Source organism: Ceratotherium simum, chromosome 16 (assembly GCF_057802395.1).
Source record: "Ceratotherium simum simum isolate JZ-2026a chromosome 16, ASM5780239v1, whole genome shotgun sequence".
NCBI classification, from domain to species: Eukaryota; Metazoa; Chordata; class Mammalia; order Perissodactyla; family Rhinocerotidae; genus Ceratotherium; species Ceratotherium simum.
In genome coordinates, this window is record NC_141915.1 from 3742173 (window position 1) to 3763850 (window position 21678).

General features: G+C 35.4%; 1 protein-coding gene across 1 annotated transcript in view; it reads right to left on the minus strand.

The window, feature by feature from the left end:
- Positions 1 to 1375: 1375 nt before the first annotated feature.
- Positions 1376 to 21678, minus strand: part of ZNF624 (zinc finger protein 624) — a 47085-nt gene continuing 26782 nt past the window's right edge. Inside the window, exons 4-6 of the mRNA XM_004433035.3 lie at positions 16596 to 16722; positions 15778 to 15873; positions 1376 to 7384 (exon numbers count right to left, since the gene is read on the minus strand). Of these exons, the coding sequence (XP_004433092.3) occupies positions 5166 to 7384; positions 15778 to 15873; positions 16596 to 16722 (2442 nt within the window). The 3' untranslated portion in view covers positions 1376 to 5165. The remainder of the gene's footprint in view (positions 7385 to 15777; positions 15874 to 16595; positions 16723 to 21678) is intronic.

The window sequence follows — 21678 nt, forward strand, 5'->3', positions numbered from 1 at the left end:
AGATAGAATGAAACAAAACAGCATGAATTAATGAAAAAAAATTAGCTGTATAATAAAGAGGGTGTTTTTTAAAGATTAATAAAGTGTTAAACTCCTACAAAGCCTAATCAAGAAAGCAGAGTACACAAATTACTAATACCAAGACTGAAAAGGGAACATCACTTTAGATCCTACAGATTTTAAAAACATAACAAGTAGATATTATGAGCTATTTAAAGCCAATAATTAGATATTTCAATGAAATGAAATAGAAAGTTAAAAAAAAAATCCTACTGAAACTGACATAAGAGTAGAATATCTCAATAGTTCTGTATCTATCAAAGTAATTGAATGTATAATTTAAAAGTTTCCTACAAAGAAAACTCCTGGCTCAGATGGCTTTGCTGTTGATTTTTACAGAAAACATTTATGGAAAAAATAATACCAATACCAACAATACCAATCTTACACAAACGCTTCCAGAGAGGGAAAAAAAAGGAAGTAATTCTCAATTCATTTTATGAGCCCAGAATTACCCTGACACTAAACCCTGACAAGGCTACTACCAAAAGGAAACATATAAGACAATCCGGACATAGACATAAAATCCTATATAAAAATTTGAAAATCCAATTCAACAATATATTAAATATATATTATGACCAAATGGAATATATTACAGGAATGCAAGGTTGCTTTAACATTCAAAAATCAATTGATACAGATAAACTTTGGGAACATTTTGCTAAGTGAAAGAAGTCAGTCACAAAAGAACAAATGTTTATATGAGGTACCTAAAGCAGTCAAATTCACAGCGACAGAAAGTAGAATGGCAGTTTCCAGAGGCTAAAAGGAGGGAGGAATGGGGATTTATTGTTTAAAAGTATTCGGTTTCAGCTTAGAAAGAGTTTGAAGAGTTTTGGATATGGATGATGGTGATGGCTGCACAACAATGTGAATGTACTTAATACCAGTGAACTGTACACTTAAAAATGGTTAAGATGGTAAATTTTATGTTATGTTATTTTACCACAATTTTTAAAATAAATCAATCCATATAATTCAACCACATTAACAGAATGAGAAAATCCATATGGTCATCTCAATAGTTACAAAATATGTATTTGATGAAATTCAACACCTAACCCACAATGACAAATCTCAGCACACTATGGATATGAAAGGAAATTCCTTAGTCTGAGATTATCTACTAACAGATTTATACCTCATATCATACCTAATGGTCAAACGTTTAGGATTTTCCTTTAAATTCTGGGAAGAAGGCAAGGATGTCCACAATCACTACTTCTGGAGGTCCTAGCCAGTGCAATAAAGCAAGAAAAAAATGGCCGAAATATTGGAAAGGGTGAAGTAAAACATATTTTACTTTATTGCAGATGACATATTGTGTACATAGAAAGTCCAAAAGAAAGAACAAATTATTATAATTAACAAGTGAATTTAGCAAGGTCACTGGATATAAGGTAAGTTTTAAAAAATCTATTATATTTATAATATTACATATCATCATATATATTACATATTTAATACACATATTATATATACTATTATAATATATATTATATATATTAGCAAAAATCAGAAAATGAAATTAAAATAATAGCACTTATAACATCAAAACATCAAATACATTAACTAACAACTAACAAGTTGTTCAAAACTTCTATATTGAAAAAATATGGAAAATTGCTGAAGTGAAAAGATGTGTATAAATGAAAAGGTGTACGTGCTCATAAATTGGATGTCTCAATATTGTTAAGGTGTCCATTCTTCCAAAATTAATCTATATATTTGATGTAATGCTCATTATAATTTCTACTTTTTGGTATGGAGTAACTGAAAAAAAGTCATTAAAAAGGGTATGAAAATACCAAGGAAGGACCTAGAATTACAGTGACAATTTTGAAGAAGAACAAAATTAGAACACATATACCACCAGATGCCAAGACTCACTATAAATCTGTTTTTACTAAGAACATTTGGTGTTCAACAGAACAATGGAACAGAATAATCTAGAAGTAGAACGTCACATAATATGATCATCTGATTTATCACAAGGGTACCACTGCAACCCAAAGGGGAGGGGAGAAGATGGTCTTTTCAATAAATTATGTTAAATAAATTATATATTTGTATGGAAAATATTAATTTTGACCTCTACCCCACACCACACATAAAAATTAATTTCAGGTGGATTGTAGATCTAAAAGTGAAAAGTAAAACAGTGGATATGCAGAAGAAAATGTAGGAAAATATCTTTATGACTTTGGGTTAGGAAAAGATTTCTTAAACTTGGCACAAAAAGCACTAACCATAAAAGAAAAGATTGATGAATTATTCATCAAAATTAAAGACTTCTATTCATCAAAGACATCATTTAGAGAGTGAAAAGGCAAGCTGCAGACTGAGAGATGATATTTGTAACAAATGTATCTAAAAAAATACCTTGTATCTACAATATATAAAGAATCCTACAAATGAACAAGTTCCCAACTAAAAAAGGGGCAAAAGTCTTGAATAGGCACTTCTCCAAAAACGATATTCAAAAAGCCAACAAGCATCTAAAAGGGGACTCAACATCATTAGCTGCTAAAGAAATGCAAATTAAACCTAGAATGAGATACCACTACATGTTGGAACCAGGCTTTGGCACTTTACCACTCATTGAAACTGCTCTAGTAAAGGTGGCCTGTGTCATCTCCATCCTCTAACACAATGGACACGTTTCAGTTCTTACGTTATTTGAACCTGTTGACCATGCTCCTCTTTTTGAAATGCTTGGCTCTAAGGCAGGGATGGGAGGCAGAGTTTGGGTGTGGTGAGGGTTAGGAGGTAGAAAGGAGCTGCCAATAGAGTTGGCATCAAGTCATGTCAACTGTTTGACAGCAGGGTTTCTTACGGGTAGTGTTTCAAAGTCTGACCCTCGAACTTTCCAATCAGAAAGTGGTACATTATATCCAAAGAAGATAAGTCTCCCGGTAATAGTTAACAAATTTCCCCTTCCCAATACTAAACACTTATCCTAGCATTGTGGGAGGGGTATATGATTTTCTTTCCTTAAATCTCTCCTGAAGCGTAGCTTATTGTGGCTTGTCCTTTTTGGATATCAGGTCCATGGGGCCTTCTGGTATTAGGGCCACAGCCTCTGGGCTCCCATTTTGACTCCAGGACTCTCTTAGTATTCCCAGAACTTCCAAGCCTTCATTTATGGACTTGGGAGTCCTTGGCTGTTTTGCCTCTCTATACTCCATCATGCAATGTTCTGTGAGGATGTACACAGACCTTTTCACCATTATGACTTTTCCTTTGGTGCCAGGTTGAAACTGGAACTTCTCTCTGAGGCTTGCAGTCTTCTGGTTTATAGCCTGGACACAAGTTTCAGATATTCTTGGATACATTTTTCATCTGTCTGAAATTTCTACTACCTCCTCCAAATGAAACTGAGAGGGTGGGGGGAGTAAAGGGCTGGGTCAGAACCAACTCCCATGCTCTTAGATCCATGACCATTCCTCCCCAGCCAATGTATATCCAGCACCTAGGGTAATTCCTAGTACGTAACAGGTGTCCAATAAATTACTTCACAAGAAAATTAGTTTTCTCCTATTTATATAAATATCACATGCTCATTGGAAAGAAAATCTTAAAAATACAGAAAAGTACAGAAAAGTCAAACAAACAAACAAAAACATGAGATACTCCACCAACTCTGAAACAACCATCACTAACTTTTTGGAGACAATCCCCTCATTCATGACTCTCAATAGTTCACACATAGTTTTACATAGAGTTTTATACCACCCATGCTGCACTTACACTTGTCTATTTTCCCAGTCTTTTCTCCCCCTTATCTCCCTATTTTTCCTTTTCTCCCTCCCTTAAAGGTAACCAACAGCCTGATGTATATTCTCTACTTGTTTCCATGCTCATCTAATCACATACACACATATATACATAAATGGATGTGATCATTATTTTAACAAAAATGAAATCTTATACACATACATCTCTGTCATAAAGCAATTACTTATTTAAAAAAATGTGGAAATACCTTGAAGTCAAATAGTATAGATATAACTCATTTTAAAAATTACTCTCATGCTGTTCCATGGTATGGATATATAATTTATTTAACCATTCCCCTATTAATGGGCATTCACTTTGTCTCCAGTTGGGTTTCTTCTTTGCCTCTATAAACAATACTTTAACAAACACCCTTCTTTACGTATATTCTTACGTAATGATGCTGTTATTTCTGTGGGGCAGATTCCCAAAAGTGAGACTGCTGGTCAAAGCATTTTTACTTTAAAATTTTATTAAAAATTTTTAAATATATATTGCTGGATTGCGGGTGGAAATATGTTGCTATAACGTTTTCGTTAAGAGTACATGGTTTCCCAACCCCGCTAGCAAAAGAGCTCTTAATTTTTGCCAACTCCATGAGGTGGAAGCAACAACTCATTGGTTGTTTTAATTTGCATTTTCCTGAGTACTATTTAGGTTCATAATATTTTCATAGGTTAACGACGATTTGGAGTTGCTCTTCTATGAATAGCTATACAGTCCAGATGGATTAAAGACTTCACTGTAAAACATAAAATTTTCCACATCCTAGAAATAAGTTTAGGAGACTATGCATAACCTAGGGATTAAGGAGACCCTTTTAACTAAAAGAGTAAATCAAGGATCTAAAAGAAAAAGATGTAAATGTTTTACTATAGAAAATTAAAATATGTAGTGACTTCAACTATATAAAAAAGTATCAAGACAAATGCTACATTAAGAAAAACATTTGCAACACACATGACAAAGAATTAATAACTCAAATACATAAACAGCACCTCCAGATTTTTAAGAAATACAAATCAATAGAAAAATAGGTAAAAAAAATACATGCAATTCACTGGAGATAATTTGTTAAATGAATAAAATATGAAATCTGGATGAAGGCTTTCATTTATCCATTATTTTCTCTAATATGAATTTTCTTATAACTTCTAAGATTTAATATGACTAACTGCTTTTCCATATTCTTATGTTTATAAAGTGTCTCTTCAGTGAATATTTTCTAGCAAATTGCTCCTAAAAGTTTTCCCACATTCATAAAATATACAGTTTATAAGATTGTTCTTGTGGAGCTGACATCTGGATAAACAATTCATTGTTCTCTATAGTAGTTGAGTTTCTCTCTGATGTATTCTTTGATGTACAGTAAGGCTTGAACTACTCCTAAAGGCTTTTCCACATTCACTACATTTATAGGGCTTTTCTCCAGTATGCATCCTCAGATGTACAGTAAAGTCTGAGTTAGTTCTGAAGGCTTTTCCACAATCCTCACATTTATAGGGCCTCTCCCCAGTATGAATTCTCTGATGTAGAGTTAGCTGTGATAGAGTAATACAACCTTTTCCACATTCCTTACACGTATAGGGTTTTTCTCCAGTATGTGTCCTCCAATGCACTGTAAGGTAGGAACCCCTCCTGAAGGCTTTTCCACAGACATCACATTTATAGGGTTTCTCTCCACTATGGATTTTCTGATGTTCTGTGACATGTACCATCTGGCTAAATGCTTTCCCACAGTCATTACATTTAAATGGTTTCTCTCCAGTGTGTGTTCTCTGATGGGTATTAAAGCCTGAGTTACTTGTGAAAACTTTCCCACATTCATTACATTTATAGGGTTTTTCTCCAGTGTGCCTTCTTTGATGCACAGTAAGCTGTGATGTATTAGTGAAAGCTTTCTCACATTCATTGCATTTATATGGTTTTTCTCCAGTATGGGTCCTCTGATGTACAATAAGGTATGACTTAGTCCTGAAGGATTTTCCACAATCATAGCATTTATAGGGTTTCACTCCAGTATGAATTTTCTGATGCTCCTTGAGATTTACCATTTTGGTAAATGCCCTCTCACAATCAGTACATTTATATGGTTTCTCTCCAGTATGAATTCTCTGATGTACAGTTAAGTGTGATTTTATTCTGAAAGATTCCCCACATTCATTACACAGGTAAGGTTTCTCTTCAGTATGTATTCGCTGATGTATAATTAGAGATGAAGAACGCATAAAGGCCTTTCCACATTCATTACATTTATAAGGTTTCTCTCCTGTATGCATTCTGTGGTGTACAGTAAGGCACGAATAATTAATGAATGCTTTCCCACATTCAGTACATTTATAGGGTTTTTCTCCTGTATGAATTCTCTGATGTTCTGTGAAATTTGCTATACGATTGAATGCTTTCCCACATTCATTACATTCATAGGGTTTTTCCCCAGTATGAGTTCTTATATGTACAATAAGGCTTGAATTACTTCTATAGGCTTTCCCACATTCATTACATCTAAAGGGTTTCTCTCCAGTATGAATTCTCTGATGAACATTAAAAATTGTGGTATTCTTGAAAGATTTCCCACACTCATTGCATTTATACGGTTTCTCTTCAGTATGTGTCTTCTGATGTACACTAAGATATGATTTATTCCGAAAGGCTTTCCCACAATCATTACATTTGTAGGGTTTCTCTCCATTGTGAGTTTCCTGATGTCTTGCAAGTTTTGATTTATCACTAAAAGCTTTCCCACATTCACTACATTTATAAGGCTTCTCTCCAGTTTGAATTCTCTGGTGTTGATTAAGGCGAGCACACTGGCTAAAAGATTTTCCACAGACATTGCACTGATAAGGTTTCTCCTTAGTATGAATTCTCTGATGTACCATAAGTGATGAAGAAGCAATGAAGGCCTTTCCACATTCATTACATTTATAGGGTTTTTCTCCAGTATGAATTTTTTTATGTTGACTAAGATATGAAGGCTGGCTGAACATTTTCCCACATTCATTACATTCATAAGGTTTTTCTTTAGTGTGAGTTCTCTGATGTTGAATGAGTAATGACCTATAACGAAAAGCCTTTGCACATGTACTACACTTATAGGGTTTTTCTTTATTATTGGGTTTTTTCACTAAAGTAAGTTCTGAAGTAGGCCTTGTGGCTTTGCTGCCTTCTGTATCATTGCAAATTTTCTTCCCCAAAAGGGTATCTGTAATCATATCTAAATTCTCTGTGAAATTTTCCTTGTGTGTTTGGCATTTGCTGTAGGGCTCTTCTGTGATAACTCCTTGCTCTGAAAAAACAATAGATATAAAGCCTCTCTGACCAGTGGGAGTTTTCTTGTGTGTAACTATTCTTTGACTCAGATGACCCTCCTGACTATTTTGCAATCTCAGTATTCTGTCATTCCATTTCCATAATCCTCCCATTCTGGAGTCCCACAGACCATTCTCTGTGAGCTTCTCTACTATGGCCTCCTGTGATAAATCTTCTTCAGAAACACCCTCTGTTGGTATAGCATTCTTGGCTGCAGGTTTGGTTTCCAACTCTGGGGGGAAAAAAGAGAAACATCAAATGGCTCCTATTTTCTAAGTTGGGGAGATCTCAGTAAAAGGATAATAAAAGGGAAACTTGGGCTGATAATGAATATATGGTTTTAACTGCTTGCAAATGGGCCTTGCTATCTAGGAAGAAGGAGGTAGGGGTAAGGGAGACTGGTTGAGCAAAGAACCAAAGTAGTAAATTCAAGTAGTTTTTCTCCTATTAAAAAAAATTCATTCATGGTAACCCTCCTAGAATCTAAGTTTCTCAAGTATTTCTTCCTGTTTTCATTCCATTTAGAGTCAACTTCTTTAGAAAGCATTCTTCATAAGTTGTGACTACTTCCTTGTTTACCATTTACTCGACAAACCAGACATTTGTCCCCAACCATACTTTCTCTCTCTTTGTTCCCTAGCTTTTTTTTTGTGAGGGTTTTCTCAAATTTCCCTGTCTTAGTAGCTTATTCAAGTCTTTATATCTTTTTATAGAACTTCTATGGAAGAAGACACTGATTTTTCAGAAAGTAGGCTGAACAAAAAACTAGTCAAAATTAATATTTATAATTATTGATATTTCAAATAGTGAGAATAATTATTTTCAAGGGTATTTTTGCAACCTTTTTATGGATATTAAGAATATTTCCGACAGTTTGTCAAAAATTCCCTTTAAAAAAAGTATACTGAGGGGTGGTGGTCTTACAACTTGTTTGTATAAGCAATTTAATATTTTACACTTTTTTTTTGCTGAGAAAGATTCGCCCTGAGCTAGTATCTGTTGCCAATCTTCCTCTTTTTGCTGAGGAAGATTCACCCTGAGCTAACATCTGTGCCATCTTTCTCTATTTTGTTTGTGGGTCACTGCCACAGCATGGCTGCCAATGAGTGGTGTAGGTCCACGCCTGGGAAGTGTATCTGGGCAGCTGAAGCAGAGTACGCTGAACTTAACCACTAGGCCGTGGGCCGGCCCCTAATATTTTACTTTTTAAAACAGTTTTATACTTCTTTTAAATTTCTAATTTATTTTAAGCTAATTATGTCTAAATGTTTAAAAACAAACTGAATCAAAACGTTTTGTGAATAGTAGAATGGTTTTATGTCTTTAAAACTCAAGGTAAGTAGAACTTTCAATGGACTCACAGGGCTAGACAAAGATCTGAATTCAGGGCCACCAAAGAAGACAATCCTAGAACTCAAGGACTAAAACCCAGCTCATTTAAATGTCTAATTGAATTAAGGTGACTGAGAATTGTTAGAGCTCCTATTCTAGCAGCCCACCAAAGTCAAACATTAACCCTCTGTGGAAAAAGATCACATAAATACAGAACCTCAAATTATTGTTATAGGTTTTCATATCAATGCCTGACAATGAAAAATAACAGGCATATAAGAAGACAAAAGTCACATGAGAAAAAAATCAAGAGGAAAAAAAACATAACAGAAACAGATCTAAAAGAGATCCAGATAACTGAGGTCTCAGACATGAACTTTTAAAATAATCATGATTAGTATATTCAAGAAAATAAGACAAGATTAACAATTTCACCAAACAATTGGAAAGTACAAAATAAGAACCAAATGGTAACTCCAGAACTGGAAAATAAATTAAGAACACAAAGGATAGGCTAAAAGCACAGTTGATATGACAAATGAGAGTGTTAGCAAAATGGAAAGTAGGTCAGTAGAAAGTATCCATATTGAAGCACAGAATGATGAAAAACTAGAAAACATTATTTGAAAAAGCATAAGAGACATAGAGGATAGAAGGAAAATGTCTATCACAGATGTAAAAAGAGTCCTAGAAGGCTAGAAAGAGAAGTAAGAGAGAAAGAGACAAAAACAAATTCAAAGAAATAACGTCCCCCAATTTTTAAAAATAGATGAAATAAATCAAGTCACAAATTTTAGAAGCCAAAAGAAACCCAAGCAGAAGAAACACAAAGGAAACTATACTAAGGCACATAGCAAAACTGTTGAAAAGTAAAATCTTAAAAGTAGCCAGAGGCAAAAAATACAGATTCCTTTCAAGGAGTGACAATTACATCAGAGGTTGCAAACTACAGCCAAATCTGGTCCATTACATGTTTTTGAATGGCCAGCAAGATAAGAATGCTTTTTATATTTTTAAATGGTTGAAAAATATATTAAAAGAATAATACATTGTAACACATTAAAATTATATGAAATTCAAATTTCAGTGTTCATAAATGAAGTTAAATTTAGTGGAACACAATCATACTCTCTGGTTAACATATTGTCTATGAATGCTTTTGTGCTACAATGGCAGAACAGAGCAGTTGCAACAGAGACATTTCAGCCCCACAAAGCCTTAAACGTCTACTGTCTTGCCTTTTACAGAAAAAGTTTGCTGACTCCTGAATTAGACAGATGGTTGACTTCTCAACAGAGTCTATGAAAGGCAGAAAACAACGGAACGATACTTTCAAAATGCTGAAAGAATATAACTGTCAACTTAGAATTCTAAACTTACCAAAAATATTCTTCAAAAATGAAGGTTAAATAAAGACTTTTTAGGCAAAAAATAAAAATGGAGAGAATACGACCCCAGCAGATCTGAATGAAAAATATTAAAGGGCATTCTTTAGGGGCCGGCCCCGTGGCTTAGCAGTTAAGTGCGCACGCTCTGCTACTGGCGGCCCAGGTTCGGATCCCGGGCGCACACTGACACACCGCTTCTCCGGCCATGTTGAGGCAGTGTCCCATATACAGCAACTAGAAGGATGTGCAACTATGACATGCAACTATCTACTGGGGCTTTGGGGGAAAAAAAAAAGGAGGAGGACTGGCAATAGATGTTAGCTCAGAGCCAGTATTCCTCAGCAAAAAGAGGAGGATTGGCATGGATGTTAGCTCAGGGCTGATCTTCCTCACAAAATAAATAAATAAATAAATAAAGGGCATTCTTTAAGCAGAAGAAAAATAATCCTAGGGAGAAGCTCAGAAATGAAGAAAAAAAATGAAGAGAAAAAGAAAGTAAAAATACAGGTAAATCTAAATGAATATTAACTGCATACAACATCAATAATAGTGTCTTATGAGATTTGACATATATAGAATTAAAATACATAACTTCAATAACATGTAATTGAAGTTAAAGGGAATAAGCTCTTCTAAGATCCTTGTATTGTTTGGGAAGAAGGAAAATCTGTATTAGATTGCTGAATCAAGGATGCATGCTTTAATCTCCAAGTTAACCAGTAAACAAAAAATTTAAAAATTTATAATTACCAAGTGATTAGAGGGGAAAATAGAAAAATAAAAGATGATAAACCTAAAGGAAGACATGAATGGGGAGAAAAAGAATATAGAACAGGGAAGATACTTTCACAGTTGGATGGTAGATTTAAACATCATGTAATTGTATTATGTACAAATGGACTAAATACAAACAAAAATCAAACAACATGCTATTTATAAGATAAACACAAAATATAAGGATATATAAAAGATGACAGTGAGCAGATGAAAAAAGATATATCATATAAACAATAACGAAAAGAATGATGCTACAGTAATATTAATATCAGGCAAAACAGATTTTAAGGCAAAAACCATTAACAGCAATAAAGAAGACACTTCATAATGATAAAAGTTCCAATTTACCAGAAAGATATAACAGTTCTAACTTTGTATTTACCTAAGAACACAGCTTCAAAATACATAAAGCAAAAATCAAAGGAACTAAAATAAGAAACAGACAAATCTACAGTCATAGTGGGAGACTTTACAAAACCTTTCTCAATCACTGATAGAATAAGCCAACAGTCAGTAAGTATATAGATTTTAGCAACATTAACAAACTTGACATACCTAGAACAGCATTCAGTACCTACAGACTATACATTTTTCCAAGTGCACATGAAATATTTATAAAAATTGGCCATGTGGTAAAGCAAATTTTAAGAAATTTGCAAAGACTGAAATCATATAGAGTATGTTCTCTGATCACAGTAGAACTTAACAAGATTACTAGAAAATCCCCATATGGCACAAAATTAAGAAAAATACTTCTAAATAACCTGAGGGCCCAAGACATCACAATGGAAATTATCAAATACTTGAACTCAATAATTATGAAGGTGCTACATAAAAAAAAATGTGTGATACAGTCTTGACAGCTTTAAATGCATTAGAACAAAAAGAATGGCTGAAGACCAATAAGTATCCAACTCAAGAAGTTAGAAAAGATCAGCAAATTAAACCCTAAGAAGGTAAAAAATAATAAGGGAAAAAAGTAATGAAACAGAAATCAAACAAACAATAGAAAAGGATAAAAATTATTCTTTAAAAGCCAAATAAGATTGATAAATCCTAGCAAGACTAAGATAAAAGAGAGAAGACACAAAAAATTAATATCAGAAATGAAAAGGGAGATATCACTTCAGATCCATATAGACATTTAAAAGATAAACAGAGGGGCCGGCCCTGTGGTGTAGCAGTTAAGTGCGCATGCTCTGCTTCGGCAGCCCAAGGGGTCGCAGGTTCGGATCCAGGGTGCGCACCGACCCATCGCTTGCCAAGCCATGCTGTGGTGGTGTCCCATATAAAGTAGAGGAAGATGGGCACGGATGTTAGCCCAGGGCCAACCTTCCTCAGCAAAAAGAGGAGGACTGGCATAAGATGTTAGCTCAGGGCTGATCTTCCTCACAAAAAAAAAAAAAAAAGATAAACAGAGGACAGTATGCAAAAAATTTAAATTTTAGATTAAATGGATCAATTCTTAGATAAACATAATTTGCTAAACTCAAACAAAAAGAAACAGGAAATATGAACAGTCCTATAACTATAAAAGGAATAGAAGCTGTAATTAAACACCTTCCACAATAAAAGCTTCAGGCCACATGGCTTCCCTGGTGAATTCTATGCACCATAAAATACATAACTTTCCCTTTCTCACACCTCTTTCTTGTCCTAACTATAAGCTGATGGTTTTGCTTCGTATTTCACTGAGAATACAGAAGCCTTAAGAATGCCTCAATCTTCTCGCCACCAGTTGACCTATGTCTGCATCTATCTTCTCCTTCCCTCGTGTTACACAGAGGAGGTGACCTCCCTGTCTATCAAAGGTAAATCTCTCCTTTTCTATTCTAGATTTTATCCCCTTTCACATCCTCAGACACTTGAGTTCTCCAGTGGTCCCATCTTTGCCCTGCAACATCAATTTCTCCCTCTCCATCGGGGCATCATTTCTATCAGCACTCAAGCATGCCACAAAAGCTCCCATCTCAAAAATAAAACACAAGAGTTTTTTTCTTGATTCCTTACTTTCCTCTAGCCACTGCCCCATTTCTCTTTCCCTCTTCAGGGCACGTGGTACGGCGGGGTGGGCGGTGGGGGGGGGTGAGAATCCTTCTCTAAAGAGTCATCTAAAACTACCTCCAATGTCTACTTTTCATTCACTCTTTTAAAAATATAAAATATTTGATATATAAAAAGAATATATGTAACATAAATGCAAGTTACGGATGGCATCATAATAAAATGAATACTTGAACTAGAATCCATTTATTTCTTTCCATCTCCAATAGTATCCCCCTAATCAAAGTTACTATCACCTCTTGCCTAGACTATTTTAACAATCTCTTAACTGATTATCTGCTTTATGCTTAAATTCAATTTCCATAAACAGGATTATTTCCTAAAAATTCTTGATTAAAATCTTTCAGTGTCTTCACATTCACTTTGATTAAAATCAAAAGCCCTTACCATCATCTACAAAGCCCTGAACAGGCAGTCTCCTGTCTAACTTGCTAATCTTACTCTACACCAGCCTCCCTCTCACTTACGCTTCAGTCACAGCCGCTTCCTTTGATTTCTGCAACACACTACATTCTTTTCTGTATCAGGTGCTTTGCATTGCTATTCCCTTTGCCTGCAATGCTCTCCTTCTCCTCTTCGCGTGGCTGGCTGCTTTTGATCCTTCAAGTTTCAGCTTCAGAGTCATCTCCTCAGAAGCCTTCCCTGACCACACTATCTGAAGGAGGCACCTCACCCTCATCCCAGTTACACTCATATCCCCTCCCCTCACTTATCTCACAGCTAAGTTATTACAACCACTACTTAGCTTGTTTTTGTTTATTTACTTGTTAATTATCTATTTCTCAAAATTTAATCTTCATGAGAGCAGGGACTTAGTCCATCTTCCTCACTGCTGTAGACCTAGTACCTAACCCGGTTCACAGTCTACAGACGTTCAATAAACATCGATTAAATAATGTGTACAGGTACATGCACCCCTGTGTTCATTGCAGTGTTATTCACAATAGCCAAGACTTGGAAGCAACCTAGGTGCCCATCAAGGGACTAATGGATAAAGAAGATGTGGTCTAGTACACAATGGAATACTACTCAGCCATAAGAAACAATGAAATCCAGCCATTTGTGACAACATAGGGGGACCTTAAGGGTATTATGCTAAGTGAAACAAGTCAGAGGGACAAAGTCAAATACTGTATGATCTCACTCATAAGTAGAAGATAAAAACAACAACAAATAATCACAGAGAGACAGAGATTGGATTGGTGGTTACCAGAGAGGAAGGAAGGAGGGAGGAGAGCGAAAGGGATGATTAGGCACGTGTGTGGTGATGGACTGTAATTAGTCTTTGGGTGATGAACATGATGTAACCTATGCAGAAACTGAAATATAATGATGTATACCTGAAATTTATATAATGTTATAAACCAATGTTACTGCAATAAAAAACAAAACAAAACAAAAATTAATTAATTAATTTTAAAAAAGAGTAAAAAGATTAAATAGCCTATCCACAGTCATGTAGCTAGTAAGTAGAAGAGCTGGGTGCATACCCACCTCTTGTGTGAGCACAGTACTTCACAATCTGACTACAGAGCTCTATACAAAGCTGTCTCTCATTATTTCTGCCTCTTATTATTTCATTTATTCTCATAATTTAACATTTCTGAGGTCAGAATCCATCTCCTTGTTGACGCTATTTTAACAACCGTTGTCAGCCAGATAGCAGCATGACATAGATGTCATTGCTGACACAGGTGTGCCCAGGTTGTTATTACCGGTTCCATGACTGGACACCTGTAACTCTTCAACAAGCCATTTAAGGACCTTGAAGACAAGAATACGAGTCTTGGTTGTTGTCTGAAAACCTTCTGTTGATACCTTAATTTAAATTAAAAAAATACCAGTAACAAAAGTTGCCAAATGGGTGTCAAAGGCCTGGAAGAAAACCCTAGAGATGATAATAGAGAATTCTATAAAGAAATATTGCATCGCCGACAATCTTGATGCAACAGTGGATAATATTTGGCAGAAAAACACGGACATCGTTAATTCTGAGTCAAAGAGTATTTAAGGGGCCAGCCTGGTGGCATAAGCAGTTAAGTGTGTGCGCTCCGCTGCAGCGGCCCGGGGTTCGCCGGTTCGGATCCCAGGCGTGCACAGATGCATTGCTTGTCAGGCCATGCTGTGGCAGGCGTCCCATATAAAGTGGAGGAAGATGGGCATGGATGTTAGCCCAGAGCCAGTCTTCCTCTGCGAAAAAAAAAAAAAGAGGAGGATTGGCAGATGTTAGCTCAGGGCCAATCTTCCTCACCAAAAAAAAAAAAAAAGTATTTAAGAATTGGACCCCAAATGTAAAGAAACTCAACCGATTTAATTTATATATTTAATGTTATGTATTCATAGGAGTGATATATGATAAAGTTCAGGTCTAAATGTAAAAGAACTCTTTGAGTAAGAATAAAAATTATAAATAACAAAAAAAATTGATTAAATAAATCAATAAATACTGTATTTTGATTCTCAACTGATTTCTTATTTGTCTTCTCAATTAGTTAATAACCTGGAGAAGAGGAGGAGGGTTCCCCTAAAGTTTCAGCAGGCTTGCAGGTGTAAACAATGAGTCAACAGGTTTAGCTTAAAAGAAATCAGTGGTGACCATTAAGAAAGTATTTTCAGGAAAATTAATGAAGGAAAAGATATGAGAAAATGGTTAAACAAATGAGAAAAATGTAAAGTTAACTGGAGAGGATAGAACTGAAAGGGATATTTTATGCATATTTGAATGAAGAAGGAATGAAGGAATAATTATGAAAATCACGTCCTGAAGAAAGCAAAGTAGGATGGGATGGGATAGAAACCAAAAGAAGAGGACAGAGGGGGGGGGAGAGGGAGGGGGGGCGGGAGATGGAGAGAGGGAGAGGGAAGAAGGGAGGGAGGGAGGGATGGAGGGAAAGAAAAAGGACAGAAGGGAGGGAGATGTAGGGAGAGAAGAAGAGAGGGGGAGAATCTTTTCCTCTGAGATAGCTTTGAGCAAAGGTATCCCCCAAATATTGCAGATGTTCTGCTCCATCCATGACCTATTAACTTGAAATAAATCCCATCCTCCTGGTTCTTATTAACTCACCTGGATAGGGGGTTCTTGAAATTTCTCTTAGTACCACCCATGGTCCTTTTCCATCCTCCAAATGAGATATCATGTCTGGTTTGGAAACTGCAAGCCCTGTTCAGAGAAAAATGAATAGGATTTGATTGTGCCTATGAGCAAGAACTATTGCCAAATTCAGTCTCAGTTCTTCATCTTCTGTGGAGAGTGGCTATTATAGGAAGTTTTAGAGATGCGCTGTCCAACACAGTTGAATTTAAATTTGAATTTAAATTAGTTAGAATGATAAAAATTTAAAATTCAGTTCTTCAATTGGGCTAGCCAGATTTCAAGTGCTCAACAGCCACAAGTGCCTGGTGCCCGCCATATTGGACAGCACAGATAGAGAACATTCTCATCACAGCAGAACATTCTATTGTACACTGGTGTTACAGAGGATTACAAAGGTATCTCAAAGAAGCTCAACATACAATCTCAGGTTTGCTGTGGTAATAGATCATGGGAATAATGTGAGTTTACAAAGAAAATGAACGTATTTGTTCCTTTCTTTCTAGAGGTACAGATAACTCTTATTTATGGAAGTAACCAGAAAAAACTTTAGGCCTAAACCTGGGGGACTGTCAACAATCCCCAATGAAATATGTATTTCTTACTCTACCATGAGCAGACCATTTAGTTAAGAGCAAAGAATAGCATAACTCCCGACAATATGCCCCTAAGATTATGAGACTTGAATGCCTAAACTTTAACTCAAAATTCAGTTAAGTACTTTAAAGGCTCTATATCTTCAGAAAACCTGGTCAAATTGGCAGATCCATGAACACAGAAGTTGTCCTTACCCAGGGAGACAAGATTTCTATAATTCTCTAGCATCACATCTTTGTGCAGGTTCCTCTGTGTAGGGTCCATCAACCTCCACTCTTCCAATGTGAAGTCTATAGCCACATCTTTAAATGTCACTGATTCCTAAAAGAAATACACTGTGATCACCCAGGGACTATACACTTAGACCTGTTAGGCAGAATGATACATACAAAACTGGCGAAGAACACCAGAAATCACAATCATCAAATGGCGATGGAAGTCAACCAGTTCAACCGTTCAAGGATGTATGAATCTCTCCAGGGACAAGAACTTAAAATCACAAGAGGAGGCCCATTCTATTTTCAAAGTTCTACCTGACAGCAGGATTTTTTTCAGACTAGTTCAAATCTGGCTTTCTGTAACTTCAAAATATTGGTCCTACTATATTATCTGGCATCAAAAAGCATGGTTTCTTCCTTCCATAGAAAGTCTTTAAAATTACTTGATAACAGCTAGTAGCTTCCACCAAAATCATCTTTTCTCCTTCAAAACCCTGCCTTATTTATAATATCAACCCTTTTACAGTTCCAATTTGTAAAATATGGCTTAATAAAAGATATAGTTTATCATTCAGATTGCAGATACAGCATATTATAAGATCTCTCTTTGAGAAAGAAATTAGGAAATCACAGGAATCTGGGGAACTTCTTTGGTCAGGATATGAAATATACATGTGCTGGTATAAAAAGTGGAAGAATGAGTCATAAAATTTTTTTAATGGTTACCTGTTGGAGGAAGGAGGAAAAAGAGTGGAGAGGACTGGAATAGAAGCTTGACTCCCTTGAATATTTTTGTTTTGTAGATTGGACTTTTGAACCATGTAAATATTTTATATTATTATAAAAGAAAAATTAAATTGTAAAAAAGCCATCTCTAAAACTTAAAAGTAAAATGAAACCAGTTGGTAGCATACACGTTCATCAGAAAGGAACTATTTTGAGTGACTTTATTTTTTTTTTTATTTATTTTTTTGTGAGGAAGATCAGCCCTGAGCTAACATCCACGCTAATCCTCCTCTTTTTGCTGAGGAAGACCGGCTCTGCACTAACATCTATTGCCAATCCTCCTCCTTTTCTTCCCCAAAGCCCCAGTAGATAGTTGTATGTCATAGGTGCACATCCTTCTAGTTGCTGTATGTGGGACGCGGCCTCAGCATGGCCGGAGAAGTGGTGCGTTGGTGCGTGCCCAGGATCCGAACCTGGGCCGCCAGTAGCGGAGTGCGCACACTCAACCGCTAAGCCACGGGGCCGGGCCTGAGTGACTTTAAAATACAGTAATTTTTCTGTATATTCCTTGTGACACATATCCCGAGGAGAAATAGAACCACAAAAAATGAAAAGAACACATTTTCAGTAAATAATCATATTGTTGGTGGTAGCGATGGAAATGCTATTTTGTAACTGTTGTGTGTGTAGTGACAGATAAAGCAAATTAGTATATTGATGTCATTGACAACTAGTGAATTTGACATGGGAGAAAGAAGATATAAATGTAATATTGATGAGATTATATAAAAACTCCATAGATCCAAATTTGAATTGGAAGTATCAGTATAAACTCATGCAGTATTTTATTTTTAAGGAAAAAACCCCCATATTTCCTAGCTTTGTCCACTGAAAAGGCCTAGAAACAATAACCAATAAGGTAGCACTACGCAAGCCAGACTGTGGCCTCTAAATATTATTTCCCACGAAAGGAGCCAGGGCCTAGAACTTTCTGTCATACTAAAAAGGAAGCTATCAAAGACTACTAGGATTATATCTAAGACATAGGAGACAACCTGAAGAGACTCCCACTGGCTAATGATGGGACAATCTGAGCATCAATAAGGATAATAATTGTAATGCATTTCAAAAATATCTAATGCATTTAAAATTGTGATTTCATAATAATACTATAAAAATACTCATTGATCATCTTTAGAGGATGCCTGGAAACTGGTAAATAAACAGAAAGAATCAACCCTTTGTCCTTCTTTTATATATAAACTACATATATAGTTTGTATAGTAATCAAATGTAATCAGATAGTTGATGAGGGGAGGTTTCTCTTTATGGAAGTATTCCAGCTAACACATGAAGAAGGAACGAAAGAATTAGAATATTACCATTTTGCAACCTCTAATGAATTAAAGGATCATCAGCGGTGGCTAATACACCATAGAGGCCTCAACTAGGCATTATGTAACTTCTGGTGGTATACACCAGAAATATGAAATACTATTGCCAAAAATACTTTTAAAAAATCAAAATCTGAATCTGATCAAGCCTCTAGATCTAACTAACAATACAAAGGGAATACAGTCGACAAAGGAGCATGTTAAATAACCCCATGGGGATGCAATTGGTAAAATCTATATTGTGTGAAATTCTAAATCAATGCTGTCCAATAGAAATATAATGCAAGTCATATATGTAATTTCAAATTTTCTAGTAGCCACATTAAAAATAAACAGGTGAAACCAGTTTTAATAATATAATTTCTTTAGCCTAATATACACAAAATATTATAATTTCAACAGGTAATGAATATAAAAACTATTACGAGATACTTTACATTATTTTTTGTACTAAGTCTTTGAAATAGGACGTGTATTTTAAATTTACAATATATCTCCATTTAAACTAGTCATATTTCAGGTACCCAATAGCCACATGTGGCTAGTGGCTACTGTACTGGGCAACACTCCTCTAAGGTACAAATGATTTGGTTTCTTCAACAAAGGATTATAAGGGGAAAAAATGAGGGAAGGGGAAATCTCTAGATTAAAAATGACCTAGGAGACAATATTAACTAATTATAACATATGAATCAACTGGAGAAACAAATACTAACTGAACATTTGATAATATTAAGGCTTCTGTTAATTTTTTAGCTGTAATAATGGTAATATACTTACTATTAAAAAATCTGTTATAGATGTATAATGAAATATTTATAGAAGAAATTATATAATGTCATTTTTTTTCAAAATCATTTGTGAGGGAGGGTAGTATTACAGACGAAATATGATTGTTCATAGGTTGATAACTGTTGAACATGGGCAATAGGTTCAACAGGATTCATCAAACTACCCTCTATTTTTGTATAAGTATAGCGCATATTATTTGTCAGGTACTGATATAAAGGCTTTTTATGTTTAGTAATGAGTTACAATAAAGAAGGTACTATTTACAGATAAGGAAAGTGAGGCATGGAGAGGTTAGGGGCTTTGCCTAAGTTCACAGAAGAGGCAAAGTCTAGATTCAAATCCAGGCAGTTTGGCTCTAGAATTCAAGCTCATAATCACCATACGCCATGATCTAGTGAACTCAGAGCCCTGATTAGCTCACTAATCAGGCAAAAGTCTCAAGTTAGATCAAACTTGGCTAAGCTCTGCTCTATATCAGAAGAAACAGATTTCCTCTGGAGTGTTCTCCTGCCATATAGATATGTATGCTTGTCAAATAGTTTAAACCTCTTTATTTGGACCTCAAAATTTGTGAAACATGTTTTATATAATTCTGCTAATAATAAAACATGGCTAATATGAGAGAGAATCACAGTTCATAAACTTTACTGTTAATTACTTTACACATAACTCAAATTATAATGAACTTACTGGGTTGTTTTCTTTTCCCACCAAGAGCTAAGCCCCAGGAAAAATCTAAGAAGGCCCTCAGCTTTCACCTGTGGCTTACCTTGAGGTTCTGTGCAAGCAAGAAGTGAAGGCTAATGCAGAGTTGTAAATGGCTGCCTAAGAGCAGAAAGAATGCCCCACACATACAAAAGCCTTTTTGCAAATGCTAGAAGACTGCTTGGTTTAAGACATTTAAGGAAAACTAAGTCCAATCATTAACCATTATGTTAACCAGAGATTTTAGTGGCTGTATACAACAAAGAATACAAACTTTACTGAATTAGTCCAGTAAAGTCACTAAACAAAGTAGCAGCAGCAGCAACAACAAGAAACTGCAATAACAAACCCTGGGGAGGGGAGAATCTATTTCCAGAGGTGCCACATTATATTATTTAAAATATCAGGTTTCCAACAAAAAATTACAAGACACACAAAGAAACAGGAAAGTATGGACCATAAATAGTAAAAAAAGCAGTCAATGGATATTGTCCCTGAGGAAGCCAAGGACTTTTACTTACTAAGTAAAGACATTAAATCAGCTATTATAAATATGTTCAAAGACCTAAAGAAAACCAGGTCTACATAATTAAAGAAGATTATGAGAATGATATCTCACTAAATAGAAAAATACAATAACTGATATGAAAAATTCACTAAAGGGGTTCAGTGAAAGGAAACAACAAAGTGAACAGTGCAATGGTCTGAAGGTTTGTGTTCCCCTCAAATCAGTATGTTGAAAACCTAATGCCCAATGTGATGGTACTAGGAGGTTGGGCCTTTGGGAGGTGATTAGGTTATGAGGGTAGAACCCTCATGAATGGAATTAGTGCCTTATGAAAGAGGCTCCAGAGAGATCCCTAGCCCCTTCCACCATGTAAGGATACAATGAGAAATCTGTGACCTGGAAGAGAGTTCTCATCTGACCATGCTGGCACCCTGATATTGAACTTCCAGTCTCTAGAATTGTGAAAAATAAATTTCTGTTGTTTACAAGCTACCCAGCCTATTGCATTTTGCTACAGAAGTTCAAACAGACTAAGATAAGCAGGCAGGAAATTGAAGATAGATCAACTGAGATTATGCAGACTGAGGAACAGAAGCAAAAAAGGATAAAATAACAGTACAGAGGAGGGGAAAAAGAATGGAGCTATATTGGAGTAAAGATGCATATACTATTAAAATTAAGTTGGCATTAATGTCAAATACATTGTTTTACGTCTAGATATTAATTGTAATCCCTAGGGAAACAACAAAGATAATAACTCAAAAATATTATGAAAGAAATAAGAGTTAATCAAATGGGATATTAGAAAATATCTAACACACATAAAAATGAGTAATGGAGGAAGAAACAAACAAAAAAGATGTAAGGCATAGAGAAAAGAAAGAGCAAAATGGCAGACATAAGTTCTACCTTATCAGTCATTAAATTAAAAGTA